General features: G+C 50.7%; 1 protein-coding gene across 11 annotated transcripts in view; it reads left to right on the forward strand.

Moving 5' to 3' along the window:
* AFDN (afadin, adherens junction formation factor) overlaps positions 1 to 20,146 on the forward strand; it is a 113,786-nt gene that overhangs the window by 46,406 nt on the left and 47,234 nt on the right. For 9 of the 11 annotated variants that reach the window (XR_003512721.1, XM_027552044.1, XM_027552045.1 and 6 more), the window contains exons 7-13: positions 3,711 to 3,822; positions 5,083 to 5,250; positions 7,930 to 7,974; positions 12,976 to 13,070; positions 13,709 to 13,971; positions 18,407 to 18,476; positions 19,724 to 19,842. Coding sequence is in view for 10 of the 11 variants with exons in the window: in XM_027552044.1 (XP_027407845.1) it covers positions 3,711 to 3,822; positions 5,083 to 5,250; positions 7,930 to 7,974; positions 12,976 to 13,070; positions 13,709 to 13,971; positions 18,407 to 18,476; positions 19,724 to 19,842 (872 nt within the window). In the remaining variant the exon portion in view is untranslated. The remainder of the gene's footprint in view (positions 1 to 3,710; positions 3,823 to 5,082; positions 5,251 to 7,929; positions 7,975 to 12,975; positions 13,071 to 13,708; positions 13,972 to 18,406; positions 18,477 to 19,723; positions 19,843 to 20,146) is intronic. The other 2 variants (XM_027552053.1, XM_027552051.1) reach the window with 1 other exon arrangement.

Here is a 20,146-nt window from a genome sequence, read left to right on the forward strand (position 1 = left end):
TCCGTTTCAAGATAATGTCTGTGTATGGTATGAGGTTAGAGTCACTTCTGTTCAGACACCCAGGTTACCCAGGGCCATTTGTTACAAAGGCTTTCTTTTTTCCCTCTCTGCTTTGGCACCTTTGTGGAAAATCAGTTGGCCATATATATTTTTGGTTTTAATTCTGGAATCTGGTGTTTCATTTACATATCTTATATCTTTTTGCCAACATCAAGCTATATTGATTACTATAGATTATGGTAAGTCTTTTAAAATCATATAAAGTCCCCATTGCACTTTTTCCTTTTGCTTTAATAAATTGCTTTGGTCATTTCAGCTTATTTGCATTTACACATAAGTTTTAGAATCAGCTTATCAGTTTCTACATAAAACCTGCTGGAATTGTGGCTGGGTTTGCACTGACTTTGTAGACGACTCAGAACCCTAGCAGTGTTCAGTCTTTCAAGCTGTGAGCTGAGTGCTGTCTGCTCTGAGCTCTCAGCGGTGCTGGTAGTGTTGCTACAGAAGGGGTTAAATAAGAGGCCTTGCTTGAGTTTTATGGCTTTTTCTTCTCGTTATAAAGCTGAGAATTTATATTCTGCTGGAAAAACCATTTGCTAGATCTATAATTTTATGAGTAAAGCCCAATTTTCAGCTGGAAATAGATGAGAAGACAGATGTTTTTATCCCACTGAGATGACAATAAAGGAATGAAGAACTCTGTGTAAATGCACAAGAACAAAGGGCACGAGAGAAGAGATGGCAAGAGCTGTGAACGCAGTCCTCCCATCCAAGTACTAACCAGGTCCAACCCTGCTTAGCTTCCAGGACCAGGCGCTTTCAGGGTGGTGTGGCCGCAGACACGAACGCAAGACCTGAAAGAGGCGTGTGTAACTTGCTGGCGGGAAGCCGCCTGCAGAGGGGCCTGCGTCCCAGTCCCGAGGACCCAGGAGTACGGGGCTCTAGCACTCCCCGGGCAGCATTGAAAACCATCTCAGGACAAGCTGTCCCGAGAGTTGTTTCAGGGAGTATCGTCCACCAGCCTACCTCCCCCGTTGTGGCTGTCCTGTCACCTCCCCTTCTGAAGGCCATGGTCACACTGCAGGGTTGGGGGTCCTGGCATAGCAAGGTCTTCACCACAAGCAGGAGGATGGAGGGAGGCTGTGCCCTGAGTCCCGACAGCCAGAAGATGAGTGATTCCTTCCAGACGGCACCATCTCTCAGGGAAGAGCAGCCTGTATGAACTCTGACCTGCGGACATCCTGGCTCACTAGTGGGCACCCTCACCAGAACCACCTGCTCTCCCTGGGCTCGCCGTCAGTGTGAGAGGATGACCCGGACTCAACAGATGCTGGAAAATGCCTTGAAAGTGAAAGATAGACCAGCCCAAGCAGATGAGAGAACTTGAGATAAACGAGACAAAGCAGATGGAAGTGTTCAAAAGCTGAGACTTGAGACAGAAGGGCTGGGCTGGTGCTTGGGGGAATGGACCAGAGTGCTGTGGCAGGAGCCTGCAGAGAAGGGCCAGGGCGCGAAGTGTTAGCAGGAGGGGTGAAAGGGGACGTGAAGGACATCGGCAGAGGACAGAAAGACAGGAGACGGGGAGATTTAGGGTCTGACGGAGGATCAGGTAGAAAAAGCAATAGGAAGTGGAGAGAGAGAGAACGTCAAAGAAATAACACTAGTGTGTCTCCCAGACCTGAAGGATTTGGGTTTTCTGGGTCCATTTTCCTCATACTTCCAGTTAATAACCACTATGGAAAGTGTCTGAGGATGAAAACAGCAAAGCAGTGGTGTGAATGGAGTCTGCATTGCCGAACAGAGGCCTGGCCCTTTTCCACCTGGGCCTCTTAGGCTGTGGCCCCGAGGCTGCCACCGCCGCCTGACTCTTGGCGTGGAGGCCCAGGTGTCTGCCAGGGGAGCGGTACTGTGTCTAAGTCTGTTCAGTGATTCTCCGTTCCATGAAGCTGCATTTGAGAGACTGTGTGGTAGTAGACTTCATAATGTGGGTTTTCCTTTCCTTAATTTCCGCCTAATTTTATTGATGAAAATGAGAAAATGAAAGAGCACCTTAGTCAGAGGCATGAAGTTGTAAAATACTTTCTTTGGGCTTTTTCTGACAATCTCTTTGAAATCGTTTGATGATTCTTTTGAGGGTCGCATAGTTTGGGGCTTTTGTTCTAAATACTGTGTTCTTGAGCATTTTTTTCTTTTTTTTTCCGTTAGTTTAGGCAAAATGAGTTAGGGGTTGATAATTGTTTTTATCCTTGAGATAGAAGTCCTTTGCTTTCTTGCCCTCTTACTGATCATGTGATACGAAGCTCTTTCATCTTCATCCACTCATCTGTTCTCTCTTCAGTGAGTTATTCAGGGCATAGGTAGGTTCTGCTTCTTTGTTAGGTACTGTGCTAACTGTGTTAGATACTGTGTTAGGTCAAAGCTGAGACCTGCCTTCAAAAGAGTTCACAGTAAAGGGAGACAAGCCAAGAATGAGAAATACAGGCACGCAGTCTGCGCCGAGCACGGAGGTTGGGGAAGCCTGTCTGGGGGAGTTGTCCCCGAGCCGAGGGGTGAGAGGGGGTGCTTGCTGGACCCCGAAGTTGGGAGGCACGTTACAGGTGCAGTGCAGCATGGGGTCTTGTGGCCTGGTGGAGAATCCAGAGAAGTTCTGAGGAACTTGCTCTCTGAGGCTGCGTGGCAGAGTGTGAGACCAAAGAGACAAGTGCAAGTCAGACCCTGGAGCAGCATGCGTTCCAAGCCCAGGATGCTACGTTTAGTACAAGACACTATGAGGAAATATCAGTTACTTAAGCGTAAGGGTGTGTCGTATTAATAATAAACGTCTTTTTAGGGTGATTTGTAGCAGTGTAGAGAGAAGTTACACGGTTCTGTAGACGTCCAAGCCACTTGGTATATGCACATATGATGTAATTGGGCATAATGTCTGTTATAACGTTATTGAATTAACTCGAGTTTGAAAGTCATCTCCAGGTGCCAGTGACTGGCTTTGGTTTCTGTAGTTGTGTGTTGGTTGGTGTTGAGAGATGGACTGGAACTCAGCAGGGCATTGGAGACTGGGCCCTGGTCACTGGCTCTTTTTCTCTCTGTCACAGGGTTTTTCCAATGATTAGGACATTGCTTGCCGTTAGAATAGAATAAAAAGTTATACAGCGCTGCAGATGTGTGAGTGTCGTGCGTGCAGTGCCGTAAAGCCCTTGTTCAGTGAACGCCGTGTACCGCATCTAAATTTAATCCTAAAAATGAACTTTGTACACAAAAAGGGAAGCTGGTCTCTTCTGCTGCTGCTCTGTGATGGTTTTCCTGCAGAGGATGTGTTAGATGAAACTGCCTTCTTAACACCAGTGTGACAGTGGAAGGCAGGCTGTGGGCCGGCGGGTCTGCGGTGATGCAGTCATCTTTCTTTAAGAGCCTCCTCACAGGTCGAGCATCCCAGGCAGCCTGCCAACAGAGCGTGTCAGGGAGCAGACCCGACTAGCGTTTGGGGCGGGACAGAGGGCAGGCCAGTAACAGCGTTCTGGTCAGCTGGCTGAGGTTTTTATTGGAAACTTTTCCCTCACTTTTGTCCATGTTTTTCAGGATTGTTTATAGTGTTTGAACAATTCAGTTCTACAGTGACTTTTTTTTTATTTCCTCAAAAACAAAAAATTCTTTTAAATACCCGCTGATTCACTTTTTGGGTGTAGTCACAGTTAATTGTTATTCCCTCTTAGGTCATGCTTCCTCCTGGAGCCCAGCATTCGGATGAAAAAGGTGCTAAAGAAGTTATTCTTGATGATGACGAATGTCCTTTACAGATCTTCAGGGAATGGCCGAGTGACAGAGGTAAAGAGAGATTGTATCTGTTAAGGAATTAGCTCTGGGATACCTGATACGTTAGGGTCTAACCTGCCGGAAGAGGCAGGTGTGCGTGGCAGTGTCTCTTGAGGACTGTGTGCTGGGCCGTCTTCCGCCTCCTTACTGGACTTGCTGGCTCCTCTTCCTGAGGCTGCTCTGTGCCAGGTGGGTCTGGCAGGAGGCCTGGCACAGACCGTCACGCAGCAGCAGGGCCACTGTGTCCTGCAGAAGCCAGACCAGAGCACCTTGTCAGTTCATGAGGGGTTGGCACCTGTTGGCACCTGGTTCCTTCCCTGCTGACCAGACGGACTGGTGACGTTTGGACAGGCTTGTGGTAATAGGGAAGATAACCTTCAACCCTGAATACTGTCTAATCCTCTAGTCATTTTGTATAAGGAATCCGGACTTTCCACCACTCAGACAATTTCTCCTGATTATTTCAGAGCGGTGAGGGCATAAAGGTGCATTTTTGACGAGAGAACAGTTTTCTTGCTTTCAGAAATACTTCTGAAGCTCGCTGTTGCTCAGTGAAGGGCCTTGGTGTTGACAAAGACGTGAAAACCTGGCATATTTGAATGTAGATTGGTACTTTCAAATGTACACTTGCTTCGTACTTTTTCTGGACGATATGAAGTTAAACTTTATTAAAGTCAAATTGATCTTAATTGTGATTTAATTCAATTGAATTAAGAATATTTGTGTGTATGTATTAATGTGCGTCTGTGTTACTACATGTGTGTATGGACATATTGATCATAGGGTTGTTTGCCAATAGAAGCATTTATTCTGAAATATGTTGTTTTCAAGCATATAACATGTTTGCATGATTGTTAATTTAAAATGCTTTGGGGAAATTGCTTACAAGAGTTTTCAGGAACACAAAGTTAAATTGCGTGAGCTTTTCTTAATTATGCCTTGGGCAGTGGTGTGCAATCCTAAGTTGCTTCAGTTGTGTCCAACTCTTTGCGCCCCTGTGGACTGTAGTCCCCCAGGCTCCTCTGTCCCTGGGATTCTCCAGGAAGAATACTGGAGTGGGTTGCTGTTTACTCCTCCAGGGGATCTTCCCAGCCCAGGGATCAAACCAGGTCTCCTGCATCTCCCGTATTGGCAGGTGGATTCTTTACCACTGGAGTCACCCTGGGAGATGTTAAATTGCATTTTCCTGAAGAACCTTGGGCAGCTGATGGTCGATCAGCTGTCCATCGACATTCACTTGAGTCGGTTGATAATTTACAGTTTCTATTCTAGGGATTTTAGTCTTTCAGTTGAAGAGGAGGCCACCAGACCACATCCCAAAGAAAAGTAAGAAGCACACGGACGGGAAGCCCCTTCAGGGGAAGGAGAGAGCCGATGGGTCGGCCTACGGCTCCGCCCTGCCCCCCGAGAAGCTGCCCTACCTCGTGGAGCTGAGCCCGGGTGAGCAGGGCCACGCTGGGCGTGCTGCGCTTTGTGGTGAACCTTACTCGGATAGACTTTCTTTTGGTTGACATCCTTTTTTTTTTTTTTTAAAGACCATTTATTTATTTATTTTTTAAAGTAGCCATCATAAGACGGTATTTATTAAAAAACCCTTAAGATCATAGGGTATGTATATTCATGCATAAGAATAAACTTAACATGCACAAAAATGGATATTGAAAAACAAAATCTTAAATAGTGAATACAGAGAGTTTTTGAGATGTTTAAATGATCTACTCCCTTTAAAAAATTTTTTTCCAAAAATAACCTTGTAAAATACTTTAGCTACTAAAAATCAGGAAACTGAGACATACTTTTCTCAGGACAGATTTTCTAGAGGCAGATGTGTGTGTATGTGTTACACTGTTGCTCAGTGTATGAATCTCCTAAAGGATATCTGTAAAGTCAGCTGTATATCCAAGAAGTCCATGCGTAAGAGGAAGGGTATGTGCGTAGTTTTAAATGACAATAGACTCAGTGTATATCAGGTCAGCCTTCTAATAGACTAAGTGTACCTTCAGGTCAGCCTTCTAATAGACTAAGTGTACATTCGGGTCAGCCTTCTAGACTGTGTGTTTGTTGTGCTCTCTTAAGCTAAAGCTGTTGTTACAAGTTAGTCATCAGGCAGAGAAATATATTGACTTTCCTAAAATGTCTTATGCACACACATTGTTATACAATGTACTTAATCTGCTTACATACTTGATACGTGTGTGACACGTGTATCGTTCTCATTCAGCTGAACTGCGTCATTTCTGTTTATTTGGTTAAAATGGTGCCCTGTGACCTGTACCGTAAAATGCTATCAAGACCAGAGTCGACCCTCCCACCCAGAGTTTCTTTTAAATGAAGCTTAGTAAGTAATCCTACAAAAGGTTAGCTAGAAGCAAACTGTTACGGAGATAGCCTGTGGATCCTTGGGCAGGAAGTATGTTTTGCTCTTTGATTCCTGAGTATTCATTTTTGCTTACAAAATTATGGCTCACTAATGATGGGCGTGGTCCCTGTGGTGCAGGGTGTCCTCTGGGTGGTGTGGTGTTGATACAGGTAAAATGGCTGCTGTTTTGACTGACTGTAGTTTATAGTCTGTGGCCCTGTGCTGCAGGCAGTAACTTCTATGTCTGAAGTTTTTTTTAAAATTGATTAGCTGTTTGTGGGGAAATGTGAGTATTGCTCTGTCTCTGAGTTCTCTGGCTGAAAAGTTCATGGATGCTTTGGTTTGGAAACCTGGCGTGTCTGGCGTCTGGACACTTTGGTTTGGAAACCTGGCGTGTCTGGCGTCTGGGTGTGAGGGTTGGTGCTCAGACGTGTGCAGCAGTGCATGGTGGCTGGGAGATGGCAGTTGGTTTTGAAACTTAGTCTTTGGGTCTTGGGTCTGTCCTTAAAAATTCTGCATTACGTGCTGGAAATTAATGATTATTTTCTTTCTCCCAAACCAAAATGTTTGAAAATAGTATTAGCCCATAGAGACTTCATACACAGCAGCTGACATAGGGTAGTTTTGAAATGCAGACCAGCAAGCTGACTTGGGTGGTGGCAGGGCAGGTGACGAGTGCTTCCCAAGTGCTTCTTAGGTGGCGGCGCTGCTCTGGGCCTTGGAGGTGGAGCAGCAAAAAGTCAGATTAAACCCCCGACCTTGGGACTCATGTTTCGGCGAGAAGTGCTGTTTTGACTGCTGATCTCACACTTAGCGTCTCCCAGGCTATAAACTGTGTAGAGCTGTTCCGTGGGCGTAGAGGGACAGAGGGTGGGTCCTGCGCAGATGCCAGTTGTGTCCTGCTTGCCACCAGACGCTGGCGGCGTGCATCACACACTTGTTAGTGCCCCGGCCTCTGCTACGTCCAGTCAGGGTCGCAGAGCTGCCGCCAAAGCCTGGGCAGCGGGTGCAGAGGGGCCAGAGGTCTCGCTGTCCTCCTGCGATTTGCGGTCTCAGTCTGAGTGGGTGGGCATTGTGCGCCCAGGGCTTTGCCGCCCTGCCAGGTGCGGGGCCGCGGGGGAGCCTCTCTGCTCATGGAGGCCGCACTCGGGGGTCACGGAGGCAGGCCCAGTGCCTGCCACGGGCTTCTCACCCCAGAGCCGTCCACCCCAGAGCCCCCTGGCCTGCCGGTGTGGCTGCAGCGCTCCGAGCACGGTCTGCAGGCGGAGTGAGAGGGTGTTTGCCACCCGCCGCTGGGTGGCAGGTCGGGGGTGAGGACCGCGTGGCTGCACGTCAGCCAGCACGTGTCCTCGGTGGGGGCGGGGGGGACTGAGGCCCGCAGGTGTTGTCCAGGCTTCTGAGACGTGGGTACACGCTTCCACTGTCTTTTGGAGGGACAGGGGTAGCGAGTCATGTTATTCTTTGGGTGGAAGCGATCGCCTCCTCCCAGCAGGGTGGGGGTCTCCCTGCGCTGGACTAACTGCTGCCCGCCTCGGGCACTCACCTGTTGTCTCAGTGTCTCCCTAACAGTGGGCCTCGGTCTCTCACACTCGCGCCGCGTGGAGCACGCTGCCGTGTCCGCGCCCCGGGCTCGGGTGGCGCGCTTTTCCCGCGCACGGTCGCCCCTGCAGCTTACCCTCTCTGTCTCCCCCCACGCCTTCTGCACGGCCTCTGTCCTGCTGCGGCCTTCACCTGGGGGCCGTGCATGACTCCGACCCCAGGGAGAAGGAACCACTCGGCCTGCTACAGCTCTCACGCTTCCGAAGGTAACGCTGTGCTTCCTACTGCTTTCTTAACCAGAGCACTGACCGCCTCGCGGGCAGAACAATGTGGACTGACCACATGCGTGATGTGTTCATTGTTCAATTAATATAACGCTTCCTAAGAGTTTAATGTCCTTTCATTTTATACCTATCTAGTAATTGTTCCATATCCAGAATTCATTTAAGAGAAGCTTGTTTTGCAGACATTTCCAGTTCCTTTGTTCAGGATAAGTCTTAAGTGAGAATTTGGAGTGAAGAAGGAAGAGACTGGTTTTCTTGACCTTCAACTCCCTCTCCCCCAAGACAATCAAGAAGAGGGGCGAGGCAGGGGAGGAGGAGATGGACGGGGAACAGACAGCCTGAGACCCAGGCCCAGAGAGAGAGGGCCTGGGCTGAGAGGTGGGGCATGGTGCGTGGGGAGGGCCACGTGTGTGATGCCCCAGGAGGCTGCAGAGGAGGAGCCGGCCGGCCAGTGGTGCCACTCACCCCTGGCCCCTGGTGGGGCTCTCACTGGTGTCTGGACCGGATGCAGGGTGTCTTAGGGCTGTCCTCGTTCTCCCGGTTGAAACTCATCTCTTGTCAGCAGAGCTGTGCTTTCTTACTTGGGGTTTGTTTCTCAAGTTTTGTGCAGTAGAGTCTATCTTAGATAGTACATGGAATTATTTCTTTGGTCTGTTTTTACATTTTAAATGTCATTTTTTGCATGTCGAATGTAATAGTCAAATACGTTCTTGTATAGAAAGCTTATTCAGCTTGTAGCATCTTATATTGGTTTGTTGAACTTTGTCCAAACTGATCATACAGGTTTTCATCAGATATTAGCCAAACTTGGAGTTTGGGGGGGTTTTGTTCATTTTTTAAAGAAAAATAGAAACAATTGGTGTTTACCACCTGTGCTGTGTGCTGCGTTTAGTTGCCCAGTTGTGTCCAGCTCTGTGGGACCCCACGGACTGTAGCCCTCCAGGCTCCCCTGTCCGTGGGATTCTCCAGGCAAGAACACTGGAGTGGGTTGCCGTGCCCTCCTCCAGGGGATCTTCCTGACCCAGAGATCAAACCCAGTATGTATCACCTACTTTGATGTAATACATAAATAGAGTCTTAGACATGTTTCAGTTGTTATTTTATTCCTGAAAAGGACTCTAATGTCTTCCTGTGTTTTTTAATTTCATACTGTAAAATAATGGAACAGTAGAGAATACATTTCTTTTTTTACCTGGCATGTACCAAAAATACACATGATACAGCCATCGACTTCACTGAAGTGTCCTTAGTTTTTGTTTGAGGAGACAGTTTTTTGGATTTTTTTTCTAATAGAGTTAGTGAAAATATTCTCTCGATAGTCATGTTTCAGTAAGATTCACATTTCTTTTTTGTTGATGTCTTAACTGTTCTCTTGGTTTGTTGAAGTGTGAGCTCTCTGGGCACGTGACCATCATCCACTTCCTCACTGTGCATCTCCGGCGTGCAGCACGGCGCCGGGGCCGTGCTTGCGGTCAGCTGTCCTTAGGTGCGCGAGTCCCCTCCCTCCATCCACGCAGGGTGGCTGGCAGGACCCCAGCCGCTTCGTCCAGCCGGCCGCCGGCGGCGGTTGGGGCAGAGGCGGAGCTGGCTGTGTGGAAGTGCTGCCGACTGAGAATGCAGGCGCCCTTGGGCCCGCTCTCAGGATGTGCTCAGAGCGGTCTCTGGGAGCGCTGGAGAAAGCCGCAGCAGACCAGCGTGCAGGGCAGAGTGCTAGGCGTGGGGGCGTGCTGGCAGAGTTGGCAGATGAAATTAAGGTTGAGTTTCAGAGGAAACGCCGGTTAGTCAGGTGTTGGACGTCTGACCGGGTTTTGTGCAGCTTGTTCGGGAGCCCCGAGTGGGTCTCTGACAGGTGTGTGAGCGCCGGAGACGCTGGGCGTCAGGTTGCCCCATCCACTAAAGGCAGACGCTGCAGGTTTGCTTCTGGGCGGAGGTGGGGATGTTTCACCTGGACTTGTTGTGCCTTTTGAGTTTTGAACCATATGATTGTGTTGCATACCTGTTTGACTCGACGGAAGTGAGTTTGAGCAAACTCCAGGAGATGGTGAAGGACAGGGATGCCTGGCGTGCTGCAGTCTATGGGGTCGCGAAGAGTCGGACGAGACTGAACAACAACACATATTTTTAAGGCAAAAGTGCAAAATTAAAGAAAAACTTTGAAAACCTCTGGGAGAAGCTCTGGTGCGTGTGGTCGGTTCCTCAAGAGGACTTACTCCGCCTTTGGGCCACGCCAGAGCTGCTGTGGCTTGAAGGGAGAAGGGTGCTCCCGCCCTCCGGGCAGAAGCAGTGTTTACAGGAGGGGACGCAGCGGGGCTTGTGTGACACAGCGGTTGTGGTGTGTGTCCGGCCCCTGAGATGACTGCTTTTGCTGAGGAGAGGGGCGCGGACCCACGAGGAGAAGTCGGCTCCTTGCACATTCCTTGCCTCCATTTCCGTTTCTCCCCATGGCCCCTCGGCTCCCTTCTGTCTCCGGCATCTGTGGCCCCCACTCCGGGTACTCTGGACACACCTGTAAAGGTGTCTCTCTCTCGTGTTACTCCTGGGGAGCAGTGAGGAAGGAGGGGCTTGAAAGGTGGTTTCTGTCCGCCTGTCGGCAGGTTTCTGCTACAGGGAAGTGGTGAGAAAGGAGAGGATGGGGAAGTCTGTAGCGCTCCCTTTCTTGCTGCTGCTGCTAAGTCGCTTCAGTCGTGTTCGACTCTGTGCAACCCCGTGGACTGCAGCCCCCCAGGCGTCTCCGCCTGCTACAGGGAAGTGGTGAGAAAGGAGAGGATGGGGAAGTCTGTAGCGCTCCCTTTCTTGCTGCTGCTGCTAAGTCGCTTCAGTCGTGTTCGACTCTGTGCAACCCCGTGGACTGCAGCCCCCCAGGCGTCTCCGCCTGCTACAGGGAAGTGGTGAGAAAGGAGAGGATGGGGAAGTCTGTAGCGCTCCCTTTCTTGCTGCTGCTGCTAAGTCGCTTCAGTCGTGTTCGACTCTGTGCAACCCCGTGGACTGCAGCCCCCCAGGAGTCTCTGCCCGTGGGATTCTCCAGGCGAGAGCACTGGAGTGGGTTGCTATTTCCTTCTCCAATGCGTGAAACTGAAAAGTGAAAGTGAAGTCGCTCAGTCGTGTCCGACTGATAATGACCCCGTGGACTGCAGCCCACCAGGCTCCTCCGCCCGTGGGATTCTCCAGGCGAGAGCACTGGAGTGGGTGCCATCGCCTTCTCCTTTCTTGTTATGTTTCTAAATTCGTGGCTGTAAATGTTGATGTAAAAAAAAGTTTGTATTATCAGGTTATTAGCTCACAAGATGCCCTTCAGAAGCATTTAGAATTTCAGAAGAAAGCATCTGTGCATTTTTCTGTCACCGCTAAACACATTTTTCATGTTCTTCTGTTGTTTTTTTTTTAAACATTGTAATTGAGACAATTGTTCTGGACCACTAATTTGCTTCTTTTGCTTTCTTTATGATTCATTAGTGTAATTCTGTGTGGCCACACTGCAGTATTCTGTTCTCTCCATTTTTAGTTAGTAGCCACTCCCTGTTAACCGGTCCCAGTTTACGGGATGCACACTGTGGACCACGGTCCGTGCTGAGGGCCAGGTGTAAAGAGACCATTTTAGACGCCCTTCTGCGCCGGAGCCCAGGGGTGGGGGTGTGAGGAAGCGGCTGCTTCGGGGGCACAGCACGGCTGACGATGCCTCTCAGCTCGGACTGACCCCAGGGCTGCCCGAGGTGTTGAAAGGCAGCAGAGTAACACGCCCCCGGCAGGTCTGACGGAACTGGCCTGTCCAGGAAGGCCCCACATGATGGATGCCCTGTTCTGAGTCAGTACTTGGAGGTGAAACAGAAAGGCTCAGACGAGGCTTCCGCTGCGGCCGCCTCCCACCGGGATGCCCCGTGTGGGCTCTGTTCGAGGCGAAGTCTATGGAGCCTGGCTCGGTCTCTTCACCCGATCTCAGAATTGCTGCAGTAGCTCGCAGATAGGAAACCTGCCATCAGCCTGCTGCTTTGTGCACTCACAAGTTAGCGACCGTGCTGACGGCTTGCGTGCCCTGCTCCCGGTGTTGGTCTGCGAGAGTTGGGACCATCCTCTGTGTGCTCTGGCGGGCCCATCTCCGACCCCTCAGTGAGCGAGCGTCCCTGACCCCTTGGTGAGTGGGTCTGAAGTCATCGAGCCTCCGGTGCGGCGGGGACCCTCGAGGCTGCTGTCCGGGCCGGGATCGCGTCCTGATGCGGCCGTGTCGGGGCTGAGGCCCGTCCCCGCCTGGGCACCAGGGCTGGGGTCAGAGTGGCCTGCGCTAGCTGGGATGTAGTGGGGGGTAAGTGTCCGGGCCTCAGTGGGCAGGGGTCTCAGCGCATGTGGTCCCCCTCCCCCTCCTGCTCTACCCCCAGGCAACCCCATCAGGTCAGAGAAGTTCATGCACAGCCAGGGGGAACGTCTCGCGGCTCCAGGAAGTTTAAAATGACACAGAAAGCTCCAGTCTCTGTTTGTGTTTCTCCCCAGTTGCGCTCCATGGAGGTGGGCGCCTCACCGCAGTTCCTACTGGGACTCGGCGCGGTGGCGGCCGGTGGGTGGCGTGGGGCCGCCTCCTCGGGTCTGCCCCTGGACCTGGGAGAGGGCTTGCGTTTCCCCGCGGGCTGTGTGCAGGGCACATGGGGCAACGGCCAGTCTGGAGGCGCCCGATCTCCTCCCTGGTCTTCATTCAGGACCAGATGGGTCCAGTACCATGTGGTCAGGAGGCGTTTTTTATGCAGTAAGCAAGGTTAGTAGGAAGGTTGGTGTTAGTACCTTGTAGTGTAATAAGCAGAAACTGATACGTTCGTGTCTTCGTTTGCATTTTGTGCACCCAGTTAAACTGCAGGATGTAAACCTGGGGAGTTCTTTGAAAAGAAACCCTGAGAACTGAGTGGTTGTCTTTTCAAGGATTGCCCGTTTGCTTGTTTCAAATCACGTGGCGAGAGCCTTGTGATTTGACTCGCAGTGAAGCCTGTTCTCCTCCCGCAGACGGTTCTGACTCCAGAGACAAGCCAAAGCTCTACCGCCTTCAGCTCAGCGTCACGGAGGTGGGGACCGAGAAGTTCGAGGACAGCTCCATCCAGGTGCGCGGGCGGTGGGCGGGGCCGGGGCGGGGCCGTAGAGAGCAGATTGACGGGTGGCGTGAGCGTCGGTCCTCCAGCCCCTCAGGGCCCTGGCCTGCTCGCTTTTCCCCGGGACATGGGGCTGCTTTTATAGAGTGCTTCAGTAGACAGTACAGGCAAGCGCATCACCGGGGCCCACACGCAACGGGAGGCAGGCATCACTCCCGCTCGGCGCGGCGCTCGGGCTAGACTGGGCCAGGTCCTGGGTGTCTGTGAGTGAGGACGTTCGCCCCTCGCCTCTTGGGGCTGAGCTTGGCAGGCCGCGCTCTCTCTGCCCTCATTTCTCAGCTTGGAGCCACGGGGCCGAGGACCCGTGTCCGTCTCCTTCTCCATCCTCCCCACAGCAGAGCACTCCAGTGATCCGTCCGGATAGATCCATTATCATCTCATAAGCATGCAAGCTCCTGGAAGCTAAAAATAAAAGTTACCTTGACAGTGTTTATTACTTTTTTGCTATTGAGGGAAGTTCCCTGAAAGCACCAAAGATCCAGAATTTATTAGGTTGTATTTATTATGAAAGGGGGACTCCAGAATCTTAAAATTCAGTTTTAAATGCTCTATGCTTGATGGAAGTTCCTTGGATTTTCCTTCCTTCCCAGTTGTTTGGTTCAGGCATTCAGCCCCATCACTGTGACCTCACGAATATGGACGGGGTGGTCACGGTCACGCCGAGAAGCATGGACGCTGAGACCTACGTGGATGGGCAGCGCATCTCGGAGACCACGATGCTGCAGAGCGGGATGAAGGTGCAGTTCGGGGCGTCCCACGTGTTCAAGTTCGTGGACCCCAGCCAGGACCACACGCTCCCCAAGAGATCCGTGGACGGGGGCCTGACTGTGAAGGGCCCCAGACATAAGTCTGGGTAAGAGCACTGGTGCCTTTGAGAATTCTGGAGAGTGTGATCACGCCAGAGCAGATGTGAGTTAGCCGTGGACTGTGTTTTATTGTCTTCTAATTTCTAAAAATTCAGAATTCACCATCTGTGGTTCAGGTTGGGTTTGGGTTCGTTTCAGAGAAGAAGGAAGGAAGGTCTTGACTTCGTCTTGAAATTGGAAGTTGTGGCTGGTTTTTTAAATTCTTTTTAAATTTTGTCTTTTAGCTGATACTTTAAAGCCATACTTTGAGTTACAGTGTTCTGAATCTAGGTAACTAGGTTTTTGTTGGGTTTTGTTGCAACGTATGTACCATTTCTGTTCCTAGTGATAAAACACGGTCTTTTTTTAAAGGAACGTAAAGTGTTGTGGCTCCACCTAGTGCCTCTCTGAGGACCTGCGACACGGGCCTGTGGCAGGAAAGGAAACGCTTACTGTCTGCAGGCTGGGAGGAAGACGCCCTCTCTGACGGTGACTGTTGTTAGCGAGTGTGCTGGCCCAGGGCTTTACTGCCGGTGTTCAGGCTGGTGGGCGTGGGTCTCGGGCCAGCAGGTGCGCAGCCTGCCCCGTGGTGTCGCAGGCCTGCCCTGGAGCCTCCCGGGCCGCGTGCTTCCAGCCGTGCCTGGGTTGTCTCCTGGCGGCTCCTCGGCGGGGGATCCAGCCTCTGCCTGCCCTCTCCTCGCCACGCCTCTTGTCTGCCGCTGGGCTTACTTCTAGGCTTTGTGCCGTCTCTCTTCTGATGGTGTTCGTCGTAGCATCACTGTCACGAGCTGTTCTGTTAGCCGTCTGTGCCCCCGTCAGAGTCAGTCTCAGTCTTGCTAGGATGTGCGTGCGTCTGAGAGCTCGGCCTCCTGCTGCTGTTCCGGCACAGAGGGTCCTGCTTTGCGGGGCTGCAGTGTCTAGTCCAGTGCAGTCACATCTCTGGGTGAGCCGAGACCGTGTCGGCGTGGTGCCACTGTGAGACTCGGTCTCTAGTATCTTTCTCCTGCAAAACGAGTGGGAACCGCTTGGTAGTTGGTTATACCGGTACCTCTGTGCACATCCATAACCAGGGCAGACTTCTCACTTTTATAGAGATGCGTGTTGTTCTAACATTAAACTGTTACGTAAACTTCTAGGTAAGTAACTTGTGTTTTCTTCTTTACACACATCTCTGTATACCTTTAAAACGAGACATAATCCCCATGCCAGTGCAGGTGTGGGGCGTGGACTCAGCATTTGCACACACGTGAGGTGGTCACAGTGCGTGTAGGTGCTGTCCTCGCCATCAGAGGTACAGGAGTTCTTTCCTTGGGATGAGAACACTCAGGACTGCTCTCTTAATGACCACTGAACTCTGGTTCCTGCGCTGTGCGTTACCCCCTCCCTCTACCCACAAACCTCTGCCTCTGGTCACCACCGGTATGTTTGTATCTATGACCTTGGTGTTTTTGTTACTACTTTTAATAAGATTTTTTAAAATTTATTTTTAATTGAAGGATAATTGTGTTACAATGTTGTATTGGTTTCTGCCACACATCAGTGTGAATCAGCCGTGGGTGTGCGTGTCCGCTCCCTCGGGAGCCTCCCCCCACCCCTCTACCTTGTCATGGAGCGCCGGGCTTGCGCTCCCTGATTCACACAGCAGGTTCGAACCGGCTGCCCGCTTCCCCTTTGCTGATGCGCGTGTTTCTGTGCCAACTCGTCCCCCCTCTCCTTCCCCTCCCGTGTCCACAGGTCTGTTCGCTGTGTCTGCGTCTCCGTTGCTGCCCTGCAGATAGGTTCATCAGCACCATCTTTCTAGATTCTCTATGTGTGTGTTTTAATATACTGTTGTTTGACTTGCCACTTCACTCTGTACAGTGGGCTCTAGCTTTATTTACCGCAGTAGCACTGACTCAGAACGCAGCCCGTTTGTGGCTGAGTGACGCCCCACTGCATCTGTACGCCACAGCGCTCTGTTCATCTGTCCGTGTCAGCCAGGTGGTTTCCATGTCCCAGCCATGAACGTCGAGGCACCTGTGTCTTTTCAGTTTTTATCTCCTCAGGATATATGCTCAGTAGTGGGATTGTTGGGCCATGGGCTAGTTTTATTCCTAGTTTTTTTTTTTAAGGAATCTCCATCAGTTTACATTCCCACCAACAGTGCAGAAGGGTTCTCTTTCCTCCCCCGCCCCCAGCGTTTGTTGTTTGCAGAGTTTTTGAAGACGGCCATTCCAGTCAGTGAGGTGACGCCTCTTTGTGGTTTTGGTTTGCATTTCTCTAATAAAGAGTGAGGTTGAGCATCTTTTCACGTGTTTAATAGCCATCTGCATGTCTTCATTGGAGAAATGTGTATCCATCCACTTTTTCATTGGGTTTTTTTTTTTGTCCTGGTGTAGAGCTGCATGAGCTGCTTGTATATTTTGGAGATTAATCCTTAGTCAGCTGTTTCATTTGCTATTATTTTCTCCCATTCTGAGGGTTATCTTTTCACTGTGTTTATAGATTCCTTTGCTGTGTAAAAGCTTTTAAGTTTAATTAGGTCCCACTTGTTTATTTTTGTTTTTATTTCCATTCCTCTAGGACATGGGTCACAGAGGATCTTGCTGTGATTTATGTCAAAGAGTGTCCTGCCTGTGTTTTCCTCTCAGTTTTATAGTTTCTGGTCTTACATTGAGTAGAATGGACATTTTAGCTGTATTAATTTTTCCAGTCCCTGAACACAAAATATCTAGTATTTTCCATTTATCTGTGTCTTCTTCCATTTCTGTGACGAATGTCTTAAAGTTTTCAGTGTATTTGTTTTTTACTTTCTTAGTTAAATTTAGGTGTTCTATTCTTTTTGATGCAATTATAAATTGGAATTGTTTTTCTAATCCCTCTGATACTGTTACTAGTGTGTAGAAACAACGTTTTTTTTGGCTCTATTGTCTTCCTTGCAGCACACGGGTTTCCTTAGTTGCAGCACACAGGGGCTTCTGTAGTTGTGGGACACGGCTTAGTTGCCCCGCAGCATTGCCCAACCAAGAACTGAACCCACACACCACATGCATTGGAAGGCAGCCTCTTCACCACCGGGCCACCAGGGGGGTCCCATACATGGCTGTTGAGTTTTGTCGAACCTTGTGTGTGTGTTGAGATGATCATGTGGTTTTTACCCTTCCTTTTTGTTAACGTGGTGTACCACGTGGATCGACTTGTGAGTGTTGAACCACCTGGCTTTGCTGGGATCGGTCACCATTATCTTGGTGAATGAGCATCTCACTATTTTGTTGAATTGGGCCTGCTGATGTTTTGTTGAAATGTTTGCGTCTGTGCTCAGTGGGAACGTTGGCTTGAAAGTCTCTTTTCTTGTGGTGTCCCTGTCTTGTTTTTGGCATCAGGGTGATGATGGCTCATAAAATGAGTTTGAAAGTGTCCCCCCACCCTCTTCTATGTCTTGGAATCGTTTGAGCATTTGTGTTAACTCTTCTTTAAATGTTTGGTAGAACTCATCAGTGAAGCCATCTGGTCCTGGACTTTAGTTTGTTGGGAGGCCTTTGATTACTGATTCACTCTCCTTTCCAGTGATTAATCTGTTCAGATTTTCTGTTTCTTCATGCTTTAGTCTCGCAAGATTTTGTTTCTGGAGATTTACCCTTTTCTTCTGGGTTGCCCAGTTGGGGCGTTGCTGTTCGTAGTGGTGTGTTCTGATGTGTCCCTGTGTGTTGCCTGTAGTATCTTTTCTTTCATTTCCAGTTGACTTGAGTCCTCTCTCTTTTTTTCTCGGTCAGTCTAGCTGGAGGTTTGTTTTGCTCATCTTTTAAAGGAACCATCTCTTATGATCGTTTCTGTTGTCTTTTTAGTCCCTGTTTCGTTTATTTACACTTGGGCTTCATTTGCTGTTCTTATTCTGGTTCCTCAAAGGGTGCATGATGTGTGTGTGTTCTTAGCTGCAGACTCGGGGTCTCTGTCTTCAGAGCCTTGGTGGTGGGGCACCCCAGGATGCCACAGTTGGTGTTGATGATGTGTGTGGGTGATCGGTCTGGCGCTGTGTCGATGGCCGCGTGCTCGTCACCTGCACCCCTGAGCTCCATGCCGTTGTGGGCTCTGCCGTCCGAGTCATGGCAGAGTCACTGTGTGATTGTTCACATGCCCAGCATGCAGTGCAAACGGGCCCATGCTACACTGGGAAATTAAGAAACTCGCACAATGGATGAGCTCCTTTTCTTCTTTATGCTTCTTTTCAATTTTGTGTTCCTAGTTTTAAAAACTCTGATCTTGAGAGCGTTCAGTACATGTTGGAAAAAACAGCTCATAAAGTCAGTATAGTTTTTTTTATTCGTTAGATTCATATTCTGATAGTAAAGTGATTTCTTGAAGATCTTTGCACACTGGGTTATTTAACAATTTGTACTATTAAGAGAGTGCCTCTGATCATTTGAGAGCTATTAATTCTGTGGCTGTTTTGTTTTATCTCAACAGAATTGTTCAGGAGACAACTTTTGATTTAGGAGGAGACGTTCACAGTGGAATGGCCTTACCAGCGAGCAAGGTGGGTGCTTGTCCGTCACCGATAGGACCGTGTCCACGTGGCAGGGCGGCAGTGGAGAACCGCTGACACGCGCAGGGAAGCGTGGTGCGGGCTTTGCGGGGCCTGTGTGCGGGCACCCTGTCTCTTGCGGTCCGCGGGAGCAGCCGCAGAGGCCAGGAGCTCGTGCTTTCTCTCCAAGCAGTGTGTCCCAGGCTTGTCCTCTAGGACCAGACTCCTCGCTCAGATCAGGTCACCCCAGAGGTCACGGCTGCTGCGCTTGTGACCTCAGCCTGGTCCCAGCTCCTGGCCGCCCCTCCTCTCCGCGGGTACTGCACTTGCCCGGGACCCTCCTCTCCTGCACTGTGCTTGCTCTGGGTAGCGGCCCGCCACCAAGGAGAGGCCCCCCGCCCCCGACCTGGGCCTGAGACGGCAGCTGTTTCTCTCTCTGTAGTTGCTGTCTTGCCGCTGGTTCCTGGGGTGGGTTGGTTGGTGGCTGGGACATGCGGTCTCTCCGCTTCCCTGTCACTGCTCTGTAACATAAAAATCGTACTACATGCTGTTCACCACATGCGGGAAAGTGTCTTCAGAGCAGGCTGTGCAGCCTCGTCTGGGGCGATACGAGGAGTGGGCGGTGCGCTTCGCGCTGTGTAGGTCACTCCCTGCTTGGCGGGCTCCGCGCCTGCGCTCAGTATCCACACGGAGGGGCACTGAGAAGTCTGGCAGAGAGTTTTGCTGCCGTGAACTTTGCACCTGACTGTATTGGTCTGTTCTGATGGTTCTCTGAGCGTCGGTCGCCATCCCCACCGGCCATAGGCTGCTGGCAGTGGGCACTGCTTGGAGGGGCTTCTGTGTCCCACGTGGGTTGCTGTGTGGGCGTCCATTCCTTGTGTCAGTTAAGGGCAGGAAGTGAGCCCGTTTCTGCACTTAGTTCTTCATCGGGCTTTGCGCTGTCATAGTGAGCTTGCACATCCTTTCCTAAAACTCACAAGTAAACAGAGACCTGCCTCTTCACACCACGCGTGTGCTCTCTCTGCTGCCTTCTGACCTGAGAAGCGCATGGGGTCCAGATGCCGCGGGGGCCCTCTCTGCCCACGCCCGAGCAGCTGGTTCAGAGCCGCGCTCTTGCTCTCTGCCCAGGACGTGGGTCTGAGTGCTCGGGTGCGCGGCTGTGGCCCCTCTCCCAGGCCGCCGCCCACATCCCCTGCCACACCGGGTGTCACACACACGGCTGCGTGCTCTGTTTAAGCGCCTGTGTCTCCCCGGCTCAGAGCACCGCCAGGCTGGACAGCGACAGGACGCCGTCCACCTCCAGCACCGCCGAGCGGGGGATGGTGAAGCCGATGGTCCGCGTGGAGCAGCAGCTGGACTACCGCCGGCAGGACAGCAGGTGGGGCAGGGCCCCGTGCCCGGGGCTGGGGGGCACAGAGGGGCTGGGGCAGAGATCCGCTCTCGAGGTCCAGCTGAGCCCTCCGGGATGTGGGCACAACCTCACGGGTATTTGCTTTTCATGTCACCGAATTAAAAAAGTAAATGCTCAATTAACAATTGTATCTCTCACTTTATACCTCGACCATGTCTAGGTGAAATAGTCTGAATTAAAATGTTGCTATGTTAAATAGGCTAGCTACTCTGTAAAAACAGGAGAAAGGGAATTTTTAGAGGATTTTAATCATTTGGTAATTTTTATATTT

Source organism: Bos indicus x Bos taurus, chromosome 9 (assembly GCF_003369695.1).
Source record: "Bos indicus x Bos taurus breed Angus x Brahman F1 hybrid chromosome 9, Bos_hybrid_MaternalHap_v2.0, whole genome shotgun sequence".
NCBI lineage: Eukaryota > Metazoa > Chordata > Mammalia > Artiodactyla > Bovidae > Bos > Bos indicus x Bos taurus.